Below are 16,629 nucleotides of genomic sequence, written 5' to 3'. Positions count from 1 at the left end.
GTCAACCCTGAGCCTTTCCTCAGATGCACTGGAGCAAGGAGAAGTCACTGGGGCCCGGACCGAGCCTCCCTCTATGCCCTCAGCTGCTTTCTCAACTCTTCTCTCATTGGGGCACTCGTCTGGAACTTTCCTATGGAAGGAAGGAGGCTCTGACTCACACTAATTGGAAGAGGGGAATGAGGCTGAACCAAGTGTCCTCCAAGGCCTCTGGCTCTGCAGGACAGGGAACCTCAAATGTGTCAGGACCACAGCATGAGCTGGCTGCTGTTTCCTCCAGAGTTGTGGTTCTCCCTTCCCGGAAGTTAACAGAGCCTCGGGAATCGAGGAGTAAAGCGAGGTGGAAGGAGAAATGCTGGCATGTGTGCAGAGCTTCCTACTCTCTAATGTCTCCTGGGCCACCAGAATGGGTCCCTTTCCCTCCTGGAGAGTCCACCTAGCTCGGGGGGTGACTTGGTAGCTGAAGCAGGGGTGTGGGGGCCTCCACCCCATGACCTTCTGCCAGGCTACCCTTCTTTCCACCTTCAGCGCACCATGCCCCACCTGAATCCTGTGCTGGCTCCCTGTAGCCTTCTATGCCAAGTTCATAGCAGTTGATCAATAAATGCAGGTTTAGTCAAGCCCCAAACCCAGTACCTGGCATTCAGAGCCATTTATAGTCTGGACTGGTCCTACTGGATCATGTTACTTCCCTCTCCTCTGTGGCAGAAGCCACTGTGTCCCTGGGGCTGGTCTGCTCGGTCTCCCCCACGTGGTCCCCTTCAGCTGCCGGTCTTTGCTGTAATCCCCTGTGTGAGTCCCTTCCTCCGCACCTTTGTTCTCATGAGCCACCCACTCCTCCGTGCCCAGCTTGTGTCCTGTTTTCTCCATAAGCCTCTCTCTACCTGCCCTTAACCAGTGACCTTCCTTTTCTCTGTTGCCACCACCCAGTTCCCTAGCACCTCACACGTTGGTCAGTGCTGAGTGGCTGCGTGGATGGATGTGCAGGGAGGATGACTCCTGAGAGTGACCGATGGCACAGCTGTCTCAGGCTCATAATTCCCGAGCTAACAGATTATGCCATTTCTACTGAGGGACCAGCCAAGAGTTCTGCACAGACTCAGTGTTCACTGAATATTTCCTAAATGACTGTATCCCAATACGTACATCTCTGGCTTTTCCAGCCTCCATTGAACACTAAACAAATCAGAAAAATACAGTAGCTCAGTGAATTTTCACACAAGGAATGTATCTGTGCAATCACACCCAGATCAGGGAATAGAACATTGTCATTGCCCAAGAGACCCCCTTCGCAAAGGGAGCCACTAGCCTGTCTCAGGTCACTTCCTGACCTCTGTGTCAGTGAAGTCATTCTCTTCTGTGTCTCTTTCTTCCACTTAATGTAATGTTTAAGTGATGGGAGATGAGTGAATCATGGGGCCCGCCTCGGGCAGCTCAGAGTCTACTGGGGACTACCTGGGACTTAGTACAAACGTCTCATGACTTTCAGCCTCTGGCCTGAGGCGACGATCCATGGGGTAATCCTTCTTTGGGTTCATTATTTGCCACCTCCTTTAATAGGCTCTTTGAGGACTGAGATCCTGGGACCCAGGTCCTTGGACCAGCCCCAACATGTCTTACCTTTAGTAAATACTCAAATCACCTCGGAAGATAATTTTATATCCTAAGCCTTCAAAAGTGTTATCCAGTTCTTGAAATTTACATTTGAGATATTTGCCAACTGCTTCCTCTCGCTGCCAATATTTTCTGTTACATTCTCAGATTTTTTTGAGTTTGGCAGTGTTTTCTTCCCACGGGGCTTAATGCGACCAGCTAGGGGTGAGGGCGGTGAGTTCTTTTAGGTGATTCTCAGCACTCTGAGGAGGAAGGGACCTTCCCCCTCCATCTCACTGCAGCTCTGTCCTTCAGTGGGGAGCTCTGCGCCTGCCTGCGTGGGGAGCTTCGGGGACCCTGGTGAGCAGGTGGTGTCCTGGGGGCGTTTCCCCCCATCGGGACGGTCTTTTGAGAAGCAAAGGGGATGCCAGATAACTGAGGAAGCCAAGGCTGCCTCCCATACCTCCAACCCCCTTTTCTGAACACTTCTGTTCCTTCTCCCTCAGCGAGTGCCTGCCGAGGAGATCACCTATGAGACGCTAAAGAAGGCCATCGGTAAGTTGGAGGGGATGCTGGGGCTGGGTCCTGGGGGGAGGCGTGGGTGTGGGCAGCCTGATGCAGGATTCAGCCCAGAGGTACAGGGAGGCCGGCGGCTTCCCCTAAACTCTCAACAACTACAAAGCTGCAATTATCAATTCTGCTTTCCGGATGGGGATCGGTAGTGCTGATCGGTAGTGCCCAGCATATCCACGTCAAGCCACCCTTTCTCTACTGACAGCTCGCTGCCTGTAAAAGTAATCAGCGGAAGGGTGCCTGGGTGGCCTAGTCAGTTAAGCGTCCCACTCTTGGTTTCGGCTCAGGCCAGGATCTTGTGGTTTGTAAGACTGAGTCCTGCCACAGGGCTTTGCGCTAACAGCTCAGAGTCCGCTTGGGATTCTCTCTCCCTCTCTCTCTGCCCCTCCCTTGCTTGCTCGCTCGCTCTCTCTCAAAATAAATAAACTTAAAAAAAAAAAGTAATCAACTGAGGGTTGCAGACAGTTAGGGAAAAAACAATTTTGTATAAACACTTTGACTATTTTTTGGTGGGTTGTGTTACAGAAGAACGGGCGGACCAATGAAAGATATTAAAAGCAAATCAATTGATATTTATTGGCAATAGATCTTAAAATGTAGTACCTCATTTATCTGGATTATTGGGCAATGCAGTATTCCAAATAAGAGAATTTTTCCCAAAACTGATAATAAATTACTCTCAAATGTCAAACGGTTTTAATTTTTGTTGTCTTTGAGGGTATTCTTTCTGAATGTGCATAAAGTGTGAACATACTTGACCATCTTCATTTTTGCCGACTCATTTTGGATACTAAAAGGAATATGTAGAAGCCTCGAACTAGACAGCCTCGGACTGCTGGGCCATAGGGACCTAACTTTGTATTGCCTCTTGTGACCTGTCTGGCTTTTCCATTATTGATGTCCCTTTCAAATTAGCACCAGAGTACTTCTTGTTCCAGGAACTCCCTTTGAGAGTCCAAGTGGTAATGCCACTCAGGGCTTTAAAAGCCCAGCTTAAGGGTCCACTTACCTAGTTCTCAAACTCTTTCGTAAGGAAAGTGGCTGAGCTCTCAGGCTGAATCAGGAAAAGATCTAGACCTCGTGGGCCAAATAATGGCACCCACCCTCCATGCCCCGCTATCATCCTGCCCACCAGCAGAAGGCAGAGCCTGAACCACAATCACAGACAGTGCTCCCCTGGAGGGGTCCTCCCGTCTTCCCATCTCCAGCCCTTGCCCCCACATCAGCGGAGCAGGACCTAGGGGCTGACTCGGCTCTCTGTACCACAGTGGACAGTGTGGCGGTCGAGGAGCAGGAACGTGAACGGCGGCGACAAGTGGTGGAGAAGTTCCAGAAGGCACCCTTTGAGGAGATTGCAGCACACTGCGGGGCCCGGGTGAGTGAGGCACAACAGGGGTAAGTCTTTGGGGAAAGAACAGATACTGGCTTTAGGTCCAGGATGGAACTGAGCTTCTAGGAGACTTGGCACTTTTGTTACCCAGAAATTAGAGATTCGGTCCCCCCAACAATGCCCTGGCACTACATTGTTTCCCCCCAAACCAAAAGGCTTGGCTATTAGCCATACACTCCTTTAAACCTCACAATCTCCATGTAGGGAAGAAGTCCTGACCTCAGGAGCTCCTGTGTCAAGCAGACTGTAAAACTTATAATAGCAAGTAGGCAACTAGCACTTAGGCACACACCCGAGCATCTTCCATTTATTAGCTTATGTCATTCTCATGACAACTCTGTGAGGCTGGTGCCTTTGTGCTCACCTCGTCATGGAGTGGCGGGGAAAGGAGCCATGGCTTAAGAGAGATGGCCAACATTTGCAACACAGGGTTCCGCTTCCAACCAGGGGACCCCAGCAGGGGAAGTGGAACAGCCTGGCCCTGGAAAAGAGATTGGAAAGAGAAGATGCCAGATAAGTAAAAAGAAGGACTCATGTCTACGTCTGTACTTAAGGGAAGAGCACAGACTTTTCTTGAAATTGACTATAGGCCAGGATTTGTTACTCACAGTGGCCATCTTAGTGACAGTGAAACATAACTGTAAGCATCCAGAATCCACAAATAACTTCTATTTTATTGTAATTTTTCCTCTCAGTAAAAATACACGTTATTTTCTTTTCTGTTACATATGTGTCATATATTTCTAGTATATCATAATACATAATAATAACATAATCGTTTATGTAGATACATATAGATTTTCCTGGGCCTATGTTATTCTAACCTCATGGCCCATCTCCAGAGGCAGGTGCTGCTGGTTTCATGAGCTCAGAGTTGAGGTCCATCCCTGAACACGTACACAGCCTCACTGTCTGTGCACGTGGGCTTAGTTGGAGCCAGAAGGGACCGAAGACAGCATCCTCCCTAATCCAACTGTGCACAGCTGCTCCTTGGAGTTAAGGGAAAGTCTGAAACCAGCTCTGAGCCTCCTGACAATATGCCCACCAAGCCTTACTGCCCCGCTCGGAGGAACTCGGCCCCTTAAGGGATGCCTGCTGAGGTCCTTCTGGTGGTCCTGGCCTCTGTGCTTTTGTTGGGTGGCCCTCCCTGATCTGAACCCGCGGCCAGGATCCGCAGATAAGTGCTGTCGATGAGCTCACACCAGTTCCCTTCCTAAGACGGGACTCTGGACGGGTGGGCTCCCAAGAGCCAGCACGGGTGCGAGGGAGCCCCCAGCTCACTTCCTTCTGTTTGTGTCTAGGCATCACTGCTGCAGAGCAAACTCAATCAGATCTTTGAAATCACCATCCGGTAAGTGGCAGCCCTGAGCCGGGCCCCCTGCTCCCAAGTCCTCCCTCTCACCCCTGTCTCCAGGCCTCCCTGTCTGCAGCCTCTGTCTCCAGGGCTGCAGTCAGCCGCCAGCTCTCCCGGACAAGGAAATCGAGACAGCTCAGTGAACCCCACAAAGAGCCAGGGGCCCCAGGGTCCAGGGCTGGTACTTCCTAAAACAATGATGTCGTTGTAAAAAAGCCTTCAGTAAAACTAGACTTCAAGCTGGATCCTAGAACTTGAAACCTAGGAACCCATGGAGTGACAGTCTCTGGTCCCTGTGCGAAGAAAAACCCAAATCAGCTACTCTTTTTGACTGCATGGGTTGGGACCCGGAACCCGCTTCTCATGCCTTTGTCCTCCGTGTGTCCCTGCCTCAGCCCCCCGCCGAGCCCGTCAGGCACCATCACCGCAGCCTATGGCCAGCCTCAGAACCACTCCATCCCTGTCTACGAGATGAAGTTTCCGGATCTGTGCGTATACTGAATGCCAAAAGACAGAGCTCCTCGTAGGGGTGGGGTCTGAGGGAGGGGCTCGCCCTCACAACCCACCCCGGGGACATGGGAACTGAACTGGGATCGCAGAGAAAATGCACCTTGGTTGGCAAGCACCTCCCCAGCTGAGCAAAATGGAGTGGCGGAGGGGGGTGGGGGGCTCTCTCGCCCCTCCCGGCCCTCCCACTTCCTCCTTGTCTTCCCTGAGGGAGATCAGCCTCCTGCCCCTCTGGGGCCAATAAGCATCCCACCTGCCCTTTGTTTCCTCCTTTGTGTCAGCCTGGAGCCGGCCGCCATGGGGGTCTTTTCAGAGGGAGGCTGGAGTCTCCAGAAGCTCCTCCTTGGTATAGCATGGCAAGGGCTCTCATGGGGACGGGTCCGGGGAGCAGAGCCGCCAGTCCCCCGGGAGGGAACTAGACAGAGCCAGGGTCAGGCAGAGGAAGGCACAGACTGCAGTCCAGAGGAAGCGGGGGCAAGGCTCCCAGCTCCTCCTGGAAAGTGGTGGCATACGAGGCTGGAAGATGGCTGCGCTCTTCCAGAGTATTCCCTCCCCTCAGCCCGGAGGCCTCCGGCCTCTGGGTGTCCCTTCCACTCTCCTGCTCACGCTGCCAGTTGTGTCCTTGTGAATCTTTCTAGTATTAGTTCATATCGAGCCCTTCCAACAGGAGTCCTTCCAACAGGAGCCCTTCCACACGGGGCAGGAAAGGATGAAAAAGAAGGGCGGCAGGCTGGCCACAGAGAGGGCTGCCCCTCCCCAGGCTCGGCCTGCCTCCTGTAGAGGAGCGGGCGGGCGGAAGTGGGCGCAGTCACGCCCTCTGTGGCATCTTCTCACTTCCTTCGTTCAGAGGGAGCTTGTTGGGTCCACCTGTGGCCCTCTCCCTTCCAGACGTTTCTCTGAGTGGAGCTTTCTCTCTCTGATGCCTTTCTTCCTGAGGATCCTAGCATGTTTCTACAGCCTCTGGGTTGCGGGAGGGCAGAACGAGAGAATCTGGTTCAAGAAGATCTGGTTCTGCATGGCACGAGAGGAGCCGCAAGGGCCCGCAGGCCTGCCCACATCACTTTCTTTGGGAGAAGCTCCCAGCCTGGTCTGGGGAAGGGGCGGGGGAGGGGGTTATGGGGAGTAGCACTTTGCATCTCAAGGATGTCAGGAGTCAACCTAGTGGATATTTCGTTCAAGGAAAGAAGGACCCAGCACCTAATACTGGAATGATCTCTTCACTCTTTGGATGACGTCAGGACATCATCACTGCCAGCTGGCAGAGCTTGAGGCTTGGGGAGAGGCAGTAGAGACCCCTTTGGGTTCTGGGTTTCCATTTTCCCTGAGTGCCATCCGTGTGCAGAGGAGGGGCTGCTGCAGAGCTGGTAGGCCGCTGTGCTCCCCCCCTCCCCCACCCATCCTCCCTCCAGGGGCCTTTGTGCCTCCAGAGTCTCCTGGGCCCCCTCCAGCGGCAGAACCCCATGGTCCAAAATAGCCCTTTTCTTCTCTTCCAGGCAAACGTCCCCTAACTTTTCTGAGCCGATGTAACTCACAGTAAGGTGTGAATGGTCAGATGATCCCTCCCTGGAGAATTTGTTTTTTAAAAAGAGGGAGGGTGAGTAGATTTCTTGACCCAAAGGAAACCCTTTTGAAGGTACAATTTTAGGCAGTGCGGGGAAGGGTCAGAAGCGGGATGTTTCCGCCGAGGGGAGGGCAAGCTTCTCGGGCCACTCTCCGGTCACACCCGTGCACACAGCCCTGTGCAGACACACGATGAAAGCCTGATTAGTAGGACAAATCTGTATTTTCCCAAACTGGGAAAACCTTAACATACGCACTTTCCCATTACATGTGCAATAAACGGTTTGGGTGGAGGGGGCTATCTGACTCTCTTTCCCGTAGTTTCTACCCTTGGTCGGTGCCCCTGTGCTGTGGGCCTGTGGCTTCCAGACAGCCTGCATGATTACAAGGCCCAAGGAGCCTGGCTCCCGCGCCCCACCCGCATAGCTTCCGGCTGGGTTCTATGGCTCTTGGCTAATGCTCAACCCAAATTTCTAAGCATGAACTTAGATTTCTCTTTACCTTACTATCTCTTTATTAGGAAACAAAGTCTAAAATAAAATGTGAAGGCAAATAACCTTTGGAAGAAACTTGAGAGAAAAATCTCAATCTTGAGCCACACACGTGTCTTCCCTTACTGGATCTTTCCATCTTTATCCCCTACTTGACTTTGATGAGAAACCTGGTTTCTTTCTCGCGTCTACTTGACTTTAGGGTCTACCCCATGACAGCTGCACCCTGAGCACTGCCCTTTGGGGTCCTGGTCCTGGGGCTTGGGCGTCGCGACCCCAGAGCCTCTTTCTAGAGCCAGCCCCAGAACCAGAGATCGGTAGTCCCACTCAGATGCCTCCCCCTCTCCCCACCCTGGGAATAGAGTGAAGAAAAAGGTACAGGGCTCTCATTCTTCCTACACTCAACCCTGTATCTGTCTGAAGCAGGCCTTTCTTTACATCACGGCTGCTTAGCAGAGATGTGCTTCTTTTGGAGAACTAGCCATTTCTCGAGTGCTCTCTTCTCAGTTTCAATTTAAAAACTTACACTCACTGGAATATCGGATTGCCTGCTGACATGAAGCAGAACCTAGATTCTAGCCAAATATGCCTCAGAGTCAGAAAGTGTAAGGTGACTGTTAACTCAGACAATTACTTGGTCAACACAGCAGCGTCCTACACACACACACACACACACACACACCCTTCCCGCAGGCTCAAGGAGAGAGGCAAAGCAGAGTGTGGGGGGCGCTCAGACCCTTGGCTTAGAACCACTGCTTACTGCCTTCCAAGCCCTCTGGCGTCTGGCAGTCCTTTGTCACATGACCGACCCTTTTGGCCACCTGTCTCTGTTCTGATTGTAAGCCAGCAAGCCCATCCAAACCAGCTGCTCCCCAGAGCCGCTGAGGACTCTTGCTTCATGCCCAAGGGGTAGGTTTGGTTAGCACTCAAGGCATGAATGTATTTGAGATTTGAAGTTCTATTAATTTGGTTGAGTCATGTAAGTGGATAAGAAGCCGGTCCGCAGAAAGTACCGATATGATGCTGGAGGCTCCTTGTTTTCCTTGCAGTGGGGTCCCCAGTGCCCTGTGCCTGTTCCCATTTTCCTCTCTCTGAAAAGCAGAGATAAGTGGTTTCTTGACTCCTAGATGCCTCCTCACCAAAGAAAGAGCCCAAACAGGTGAGAAGAATTAGAAAAGCCCTCACTCAGAGGCTGTCTTCTGTCCAGCCTCCTATACAAGTATAAACGGATGAGCAGTGAAAAGGTGGGACTGGGACCACCTACAGTACTTGAGAAGTATGAGGGACATATACATGCTGCCCTTTGCCCTGGGTGTTCTGGGTCCCATAGGATGTGTTTCAGTCTGCCTAAGAGTCACAGCAGTCTTGGGGTACCGTTAAACAGTTCAAAGACCAGACTTGTGGGCTTCCCTGGGGGGCCCCTGGGTCATGATAGCTTCCAGTTGCTATTACGTGGTCCCCAGGCCTTCTGTCCTGGGCACAGAGAGTGTCACTGAGAAGCGAGACCATTTCTCCCAATCTTTCTCTGTGACCATAAAATGGCAGCTGGCCTATGGGGGTCTGTGGGAAAGGACTAGACCTGTGTGTAAGGTTGAGCATTAAGCTTAAAGGTAAATAGGGAGGACAACTCATCAGAGAGGTCATGCCTGCTTCCCCTAACCCACAGACCCTGGAAGGCACATCCTCCTGAAACAAGGTGTCTTCCTGGTATCTGAGGAGGTTTAGGACCCTGTGCTGCCTCTTCATCCCCTAGAAATCTTCTGGTTAGAGTGACCCTAGGTCTGAAGATTGGGCCTGGCCAGCTGGGCACGTGGGGAGGAGGCGGGGACTGTGAGCAGGGTTCTGTGGCCTGTTGGAGTCAGAAGGCAGTTTTCTGTGCTCTCCTTTAGCATTGGCCGGGTTGGCCGGGTTTTTTCTCCTTCAGAGGACCTTGGGGCCTCGGGCGGTCACCTTCCCCTTCTGAGCTCTTCCTCCATGAATGTCGATTCTGGCCCGTGGAGTGCAGAGCGGCAAATCCCCGAATGCCACAGCATTGCACAGATTGTAACGTGTCTGTGTCCACTCGGACCTTCGTGACCTGGCTGAGAGTGTTATGTGCCCACCTGCACACATGTGTGTGTAGTGTAGTTCATAGTTGGCAATATATGTACATAACAGCTGAATTATTTACATGGGAGTGCAGAATTAGTGCCTGTGGCAGTGTTCTGTATTTTAAACTCATTGAATCAAATTAGTTTTATTTTAAGAAAGGGGAAAGAGGCTAGGGGTTGGGGGGGGGGATTGTAGGAAGAAGAACTCTTAGCAAGATCGTTCTTTAGGATTATTAGTCATGGTTTCCCAATGAGTCTTCATGATGCCCTTTGCAAATAAATGTTAATGTTGTCACCACACAGTTGTCTATTTGATTTCTTTAAAGTAAATGGTTTTGGGGGGATGCAAACAATCCGAAAATACCAACATTAACAACTGACATTTAGCCACCTCCGCCTACCATACTTTACTCACCTAACAAGGAAGGAGAAGAGGAAAGGATGCTAGCAAGATGTAAACATAAAGCTCAGGATTCCCAGCATGGGAGCAGCATCTTCAGATGGGAAAGCCTGGGCCATTTCTTCATCACCATGACTAGACCCTAGCCCCATAATATAACCCACAGCGGGGGAGACTTTATCTTAAGAATCTGGCTTTCTGATTCCCTTTACACAGGGTTTCCTGGGAAGCATTCAGTTTTCTTTAATCATGAACTCTTAGAGCATCAAAATATGGGGTTATATGTGCAAGTGCCCTCCACAAATGTTTCCCAGTTGGATTTGATCTATGCTGCCCACTGGTATTAGAGCAATTGACACGTATGTGTATCTCTGTGTGTATATAAGCATTTGGGGGTTTCTTGTGAATTGTAAATGTGTGTGGCTGTAAATCCATGGCCTCGGCATTGTACAAACACCATGGGGACATATAAAAGAAGCATAACCCCTGGCCTCTGCCCTTTGGAGCTTAGAGTTTCCCTAAGGAGAACACAAGACATACGCGCAGCTAGAAACTTGCCACTCGAGCTGGTCTGCGTGCCCTCCTGTGCTGAGAATGAGGAGGCTCGGCTGGAAGAGATCACAACTTTCCCAGCAGAATTGGACTCAAGTCCAGGCTCGTGTTGTAAAAAGAGTTTCAAAATGGTGGGGGAAGGTGGAGAGTTCGGGCAAAGAGTGAAGGAGGAAAGGAAAAGAGAAGATCAGTAGGTGGAAACATGGGAAATGGGGTTTGGTAAGGAGAGTGAAGCTGATGGACAAGGGTCCTGCATGCCACGTCCCAGAATTGGACGTCGATGGAATTGACTCTTGAACCAGGGAATGTGAGGAAAGCGAGATTTTATATACATTAATATGAAGAACTTGTGTGTGATGGGTTGGGGAGGAGAGGGACTGAAGACAAGGGCACCAGTTGGTTAGGAAACTGCTGGATGATCAAGGCTGAGCACTGAGAATAACGAGAAAGGCTGCAGCTAGGCAATATGGGGGGGGGGGGGGTGCAGTTTGGGAGTAGCTAGAGGAAAAGGAAAGAGACACGAAGGCTTGAGCCTGAGGGACCGGAAGAAGCATCTGTGTATATTGTGTTGTATTTATGCAGGCGTGTCTCTATGGCTGTGTGTGTATGCAGGTGAGAACAAGTGTTTGAGAGTATCTGTGAGTAGCCTGGAAGTGCAGTGAAATCTGAATTAGCAACCCTCAGCTGTCACACGTAGCTTCTCGGTGATAAAAAGACCACATCCATATTCTCAGGCCTACAATAGCCCCCACACTAGGAAGGGAGGGACAGCTGGATGAGAGCACTAAATCTTGGGAGAAGTTTAGTGACTTGCCTGAGGTCACACAGCTAGCTAGATCCAGGGAAGCGTTACCATAGCTTCCCACCCACAGCCCACAGGGGGCCCCCCAGTTGCAGCGAGCGTCAACCAATGTTGGGCTTGCTCTCGGAGGTGTTAAAAAGAAAACCACAGGCCCAAAATGGCACCACTTAGGCCATGTCACCAGGGCTTAATACCTTACCTACCTGCAGTTTCAACCTCCCTAAGAAATGTAAGTCTAATTCCTTAATCAGGCATTTCCTGATGAGCACCAATCAGGTCATCTATCACACAGGCCCTTTCCATTTGCGCACAGGTCAAATGCAGGCCTGCGCAGGCGCACGTGTGGACACCCTCCCACCCCCAAAGGTCAGGTGATCAGCATAAGACTTCCTGCTTTTCCAAGGGCAAGACCCTGCCTGGAACAAGCCTTCCTTTTCTTTTGCTGGTAACTTTCTTGCCCAACCCTCCTTCCTATAAAAATCTTCCATCTTGGGGCACTTGGGTGGCTCAGTCAGTCAAGCGTCCAACTCTTGATTTCTGCTCAGATCATAATCTCCCTGTTTGTGAGATCTCCCTGTTGTGAGTCTAGTCGGGCTCTGTGCAGATAGTGGGAACCTGGTTGGGATTCTCTCTCTCCCTCTCTCTCTCTCTGCCCTTCCTTGGCTCGCACTCTCTCAAAATTAAAACTAAAAAACCAAAAATTTTAAAAACCTTCCGTCTTACATAACTCCCCTAAGTCTCCCTCTACTTACTAGATGGGATGCTACCGGACTCATGAAGTCACTTAATAAGACCAATTAGATCTTCAGATTTACTCGGTTGAGTTTTTGTTCTTTAACAGAGGGGCGGTGGGGAGACCCTGCACCCTTCCCTTTAAGACCCACGGAGGGATGGGCATTTTCATTCCCACCATGACCTATAAAACGTACTACCACGTGGCCACACGGCAACCACTGTCTCTCCAATATATGCTTTTTTTTTTTTTTTGGTATATGGATTATGTATTTTTATTTCATTCACCCAACGGACAAAGTCGGAGTCAGATGCGAAACTTGAAAGGTTTTATTTCCTAACTACAGGCAGCTTTAAGAGGCTGACTATCTGGGGCTATACCCGGCCTGAGCGAGTAGCACACCCAGGCTGGGAGGCGGCAGGAGGGCAGGGGAGGAGAAGGGGCCTTAGGGTCGACTTCCTGGGAAGAGAAGCCTCTGGCCCCGCTGCACGTCACTGGCCCTTCTTGTGGGCGTTCTTGATGATGGCGTTTTTGAACAGCGTCACCAGAGGCGTCTGGCTCTTCTCCGAGGTCATGAAGCCGCCGTAGCGCTTGTCCTTGGGCGGGCTGCCCCAGCGGAAATGCTCCATCTTATAGGGCCCTTCGTCCTTCTTCTCGGCCACCTCGGCCTCTGCCACCAGGCCGTACTCCAGGTCGGGCAGGGCCGCGGCGCCGTCGGCCGGGCCCTCGGGGCCGAGCGCCGGCTCCGGCCGCTCCCCGGCCAGCTCCCTCTTGAACTCGAGGGGGAAGGTCTCGACCGACTCGTCCTCGGCGCCGTTGGGGTACACCTTCACGGGGCGTCGCTTCTTGCCCACGGGCTTGCCCCAGCGGAAGTGCTCCATGGAGTAGGAGCGCTTGCCCTCGCGCAGGCCCAGCTCCCCGCCATCGCCGCGGGGCCCGGGGCCGCCGTCGCCCGCCGCGACCTCTTCCTCCTCGCGCTTCTGGCCCGCGCTGCCATTCCGGCGGCCGAACCGGTCCCAGCGGAAGTGGCCCATGACGTACTTCCGGGGGTTCTCGGTCAGCGGCTGCTCGTCGCCGTTGCCGGGGAGCACGGGCGTCTCGGCCGAGAGGTCCGGCTTGCACGCCCGGATGCACGCCTGCGGGGAGGGCGGCGAGCGCGGGGTTAGGGCGGTCCCGCCCTGCAGCCCCGCCCCCGCGCGGCGCCTGCGCGCTCCGCCCCTGCGCGCCCCAGACCCTGGGCACGTGTGGGCGGGTGATAGGCTAGGGCTTTGGCGGCCGTGGCCTCCTTGCCGAGGACCTGTCCTCATGGCGCCCGCGGACCTCCGACTCGGCTGAGGCAATCGCCTCTTTTGTCCCCTGGGCCCCTTGGTTCTTCTGCCTCGCAGCCACTAGAGATACCCCATCCCATTCGGTGGTTTACTTATCCCAGGGCTTTTGTGAATAGGGTCAGTTCCTTACCGTTATATGCGTGATATATAGGAATTGATCAATAAATGGTAAATCGGAAATAGTTGTTGGCATTTAATGAGTATTGAATAAATAAATATGGTTCAGTTCACGTCTGGGAAGGGCATTGGGCTGAAATTGGGGGCAGAATCTATTCAGGTGGGAGGAATCTGGCCTCCAGAGCCTATATTTTCAGTTATGCCTCAACCTGACCCCAGTGATCTGCAAACCTAACTCATGCCCTACCCCGGCCATCTCCCTATGCATGCGTCAAATGTTTTCCCATGCTATCTTGCACTTTTTTGCGTGGGTTTTCTTTTTTTTCAAGTCTTTTGAGCTGATCCTGCACTTTCCCCAATCAGTGAGCTTTCGGAGGGAGTGGTTCACTTCCCTGTCACCTCATTCTGATTGGAGGGAGGGGTAAACAGCCAGGATTGTTTCCATTGCTTGGGTCATGGAGCCTATGTCTCTGCTCTCTGTAAGCAGACAACTAGAGTACAGTGCACATTTGCTTGGGAAAATGACCTGTAGGCTGCAGCCTGGAGTTCTCAGTTATGTGGGACTGCAAAGGAGGAAACAGAATGATCCCCACCCCTTCTGTTGAGTTGGGAATTTCATACTCCAGAGATTCAGAATTATGAAACTGCAGAACATTAACAGTGGAAAGTAAAAACTATCTCATGCTCCTCCCCCCTGGACACATAACAAAGCAGGAGGCTCAGGGACATGAAAGGAGCTTGGCCAGTTCCCACGACTCTTCGGTGGCAGAGCTTAGAACCCACGGGTTCTGACCACGCTCGGAGCTCCTTCCCTGGTGGGCTCTCAGCAGGAGAGGCTGCGCGGTGGGTATCTCCCACCAAGAGTCTCTTGGGTCTCTCCCTGAACTGGAACTCACAGAATTCCCTGGGCCCATTCTTTCTATTTTATTGTTTACTATTTTTCTATTTTAATTTTTACTTTCTATTATCTTTCTATTTTGCATGAAACACATGCAGGTTGCCCTGTGTTTTTGAGTTCTCTCTCTCTCTCTCCACCCTAACTAGCTTCTCCACTGACAAAACACACTGAATGTAATGACGTACAGTCCACCCTCACGAGGCAGGTGCTGGCAGCAGGATGGAGCTCAGTCACTGACACTGGCAGTGTGTCTTTTAGTCCTTGGCTTGGTATAGCTTCTCATTTGTGCCACACACACACACACACACACACACACAATTCCAGCCTGGCACAAAGGGCCTTTACATGCTTCTGGAAAGGCCAGGGAAGGTCAGTCCTCCAGAAGAATCATGAGACATTTGGCACCAGTTAGAGGAAAATGGCACCCGGGTTCTTCCTTCTCCCTCTAGAGATGATTTGCAGTACTACCTAGCTGCCTTTGTAATTGATAGTAGATAGAAAGGGAGTAAAAATGGAATGAAAATGGCAAGGGACACGAGGTTATTTAAACAGGAATAAAAAGGCTGAAAGGTTGAAAATACAGAATCAATAGAGCGATAATTATTATTACTGTTACTATCACTCTTATTATTTTAATGGTGATATCTCGAAATAGCTTAAACGGAGTGGGGTCTTCATACAAGAAGACAGGGCAGGAAGATAATCAAGTGGAAATTGTGGGCCAGACCCATCTCCCTAGAGCTGCTTCCTCCCCTCCTTGGCTCAATTCTGGCTTCACCCTAGAGATCTGTTTCTGCCCTGAGCTGAGTTACCCATATCTCTGGGAATGAATTTCCCCTTCCCCACTCCCCTTTCTTTTGTGCCTTCCCAGTTCCAGCCCCAGTCCCAGCTGATGCCCAACCAAGATGGCGGCCATAGCCCACATACCAGCAGGTTACTTTCCGTGGTGAGGTCCTGACACTGGCTGCTCTCCAGGCACCAGCCACTCACTTCCATGGAGGCCTGAAGCAGCAAGGCCAGCAGCAGGGCCCCTGGGCGGCTGCAGCACGATCTCGGCATCTTCCAGGCAGGCTGAGGCTCTGCAGAGGCAAATAAGATTGGTGGGACCCCTACAAGGAGCAGAACAATGTTGGCCACTGACCAGGAAGGACTGTGAGCCAATATTAACAACACATTCACTTGTGGAGCTCAAGGCTTTTTGAGGACAGGAGCAGTTCAAGGAGAAGTTTGGTGTGAGTTGTGGTGGAGAGGAGGGGAGCGGGACCTGGGAAATCGATGTGCAATTTCCCCTTTGTCTCTTCTTAAAATCAGATCCCAAAGGAGGTTAGGGCTGGAAGCTGTTTTAGAGATCATTTGGTCCGGCCCCTTATTTGAGAGATGAGGAAATCATTATCTCCTCTCAGAGAGAGATAATAATTTGGGTGTTCATGACAAGGCAAGGCTAATTGTCCTGTTTCCCTGAACTTTCCTATTTCACCGTTTTCATGAAGCTCCAGTCCTAACATGCCAGATTCAAGGAATAACTTGGGAAAGACAAAGGATTCTGAAATTCCTGCTCAAGATGGTCTATTTCCCTCCTGCTCCACCAGGATCCTGTCATTCTTCAGAAATTGTTTCCTACAAATAGTAGGTTTGTATAAAGGCAAATAAAACCCCTGGTCAGTGTGGCCAAAACCTAAGCTAACCTAATTGGATGTCTTGTGCACAAATCACTCAGATGATCACTATTTCTCAGATTCCTGCCGCTTTGAGATTTATTTTTAAAGCAGAACCCCATTGTTTTAAAACTGGCTCATCTTCTTGAACATATACCAGACCTCCTCTTGTTCTCAGAGCCTCTCAGATGCAGTCTGAAATAGCTGGACTTGAAGACACTATAAATGTAGAAGGGAAGACGATGGACCTACAAAGCAGAAGGGCACTACCCACCCCCCATTGTGAGCACCCACCAAAGACACTTTCCGAGAAGCCAGAAAGTACCTGGGCAGATGCTGAAGTCAAGAGGTCAGGATGCAGTAAAGGAGAGAGCAGTGATGCTGCCTTTTGCCCCCTGTGCCCAACACTTTCCTCTAGCTCTCCCACTGCATTGTCCCCCCTCACCCAAGTCAGCTTCCAGAGTTGACCCCAAGTTTATTCATTAGCTCACCACCAACCCACAATCATTTTGGATTTCAGAAGATCTCTTCAACCAGCTGTAGAAAGAAACCTCATGAAATGAGAAAAGTAATTCACATTAAGGGGTGG

At 51.3% G+C, this 16,629-nt stretch overlaps 2 protein-coding genes across 4 annotated transcripts in view; one reads left to right on the top strand and one right to left on the bottom strand.

Moving 5' to 3' along the window:
* The window catches only part of EFR3B (EFR3 homolog B), an 83,212-nt gene extending 73,359 nt beyond the window's left edge, over positions 1-9,853 (top strand). For all 3 annotated transcript variants that reach the window (XM_023252039.2, XM_023252038.2, XM_023252037.2), the window contains exons 20-23: positions 2,097-2,145; positions 3,432-3,538; positions 4,855-4,904; positions 5,303-9,853. In XM_023252039.2, coding sequence (XP_023107807.1) covers positions 2,097-2,145; positions 3,432-3,538; positions 4,855-4,904; positions 5,303-5,408 — 312 coding nt within the window. In that variant the 3' untranslated portion in view covers positions 5,409-9,853. The remainder of the gene's footprint in view (positions 1-2,096; positions 2,146-3,431; positions 3,539-4,854; positions 4,905-5,302) is intronic.
* Positions 9,854-12,348: 2,495 nt separating this feature from the next.
* On the bottom strand, positions 12,349-15,459 carry POMC (proopiomelanocortin). Its single transcript, XM_023252035.2, has 2 exons — positions 15,313-15,459; positions 12,349-13,178 (listed from the first exon to the last, which is right to left on the bottom strand). The coding sequence occupies exons 1-2, from the start codon at positions 15,442-15,444 to the stop codon at positions 12,534-12,536; spliced, it is 777 nt and encodes a 258-aa protein (XP_023107803.2). The 5' UTR covers positions 15,445-15,459; the 3' UTR covers positions 12,349-12,533.
* Positions 15,460-16,629: the final 1,170 nt, after the last annotated feature.

This window comes from Felis catus, chromosome A3 (assembly GCF_018350175.1).
Source record: "Felis catus isolate Fca126 chromosome A3, F.catus_Fca126_mat1.0, whole genome shotgun sequence".
Lineage (NCBI taxonomy): Eukaryota > Metazoa > Chordata > Mammalia > Carnivora > Felidae > Felis > Felis catus.
Note: the sequence above shows the minus strand (reverse complement) of the source record. Positions and strands in the feature narration are given on the sequence as shown.

Excerpts from the sequence above, each read along its gene's own strand:
- POMC (XM_023252035.2), bottom strand. The coding sequence starts at position 15,444 with ATGCCGAGATCGTGCTGCAGCCGCCCAGGGGCCCTGCTGCTGGCCTTG. Across the intron at positions 13,179-15,312 it reads CCACGGAAAGTAACCTGCTG|GCGTGCATCCGGGCGTGCAA; the intron begins GTATGTGGGCTA and ends CCCTCCCCGCAG.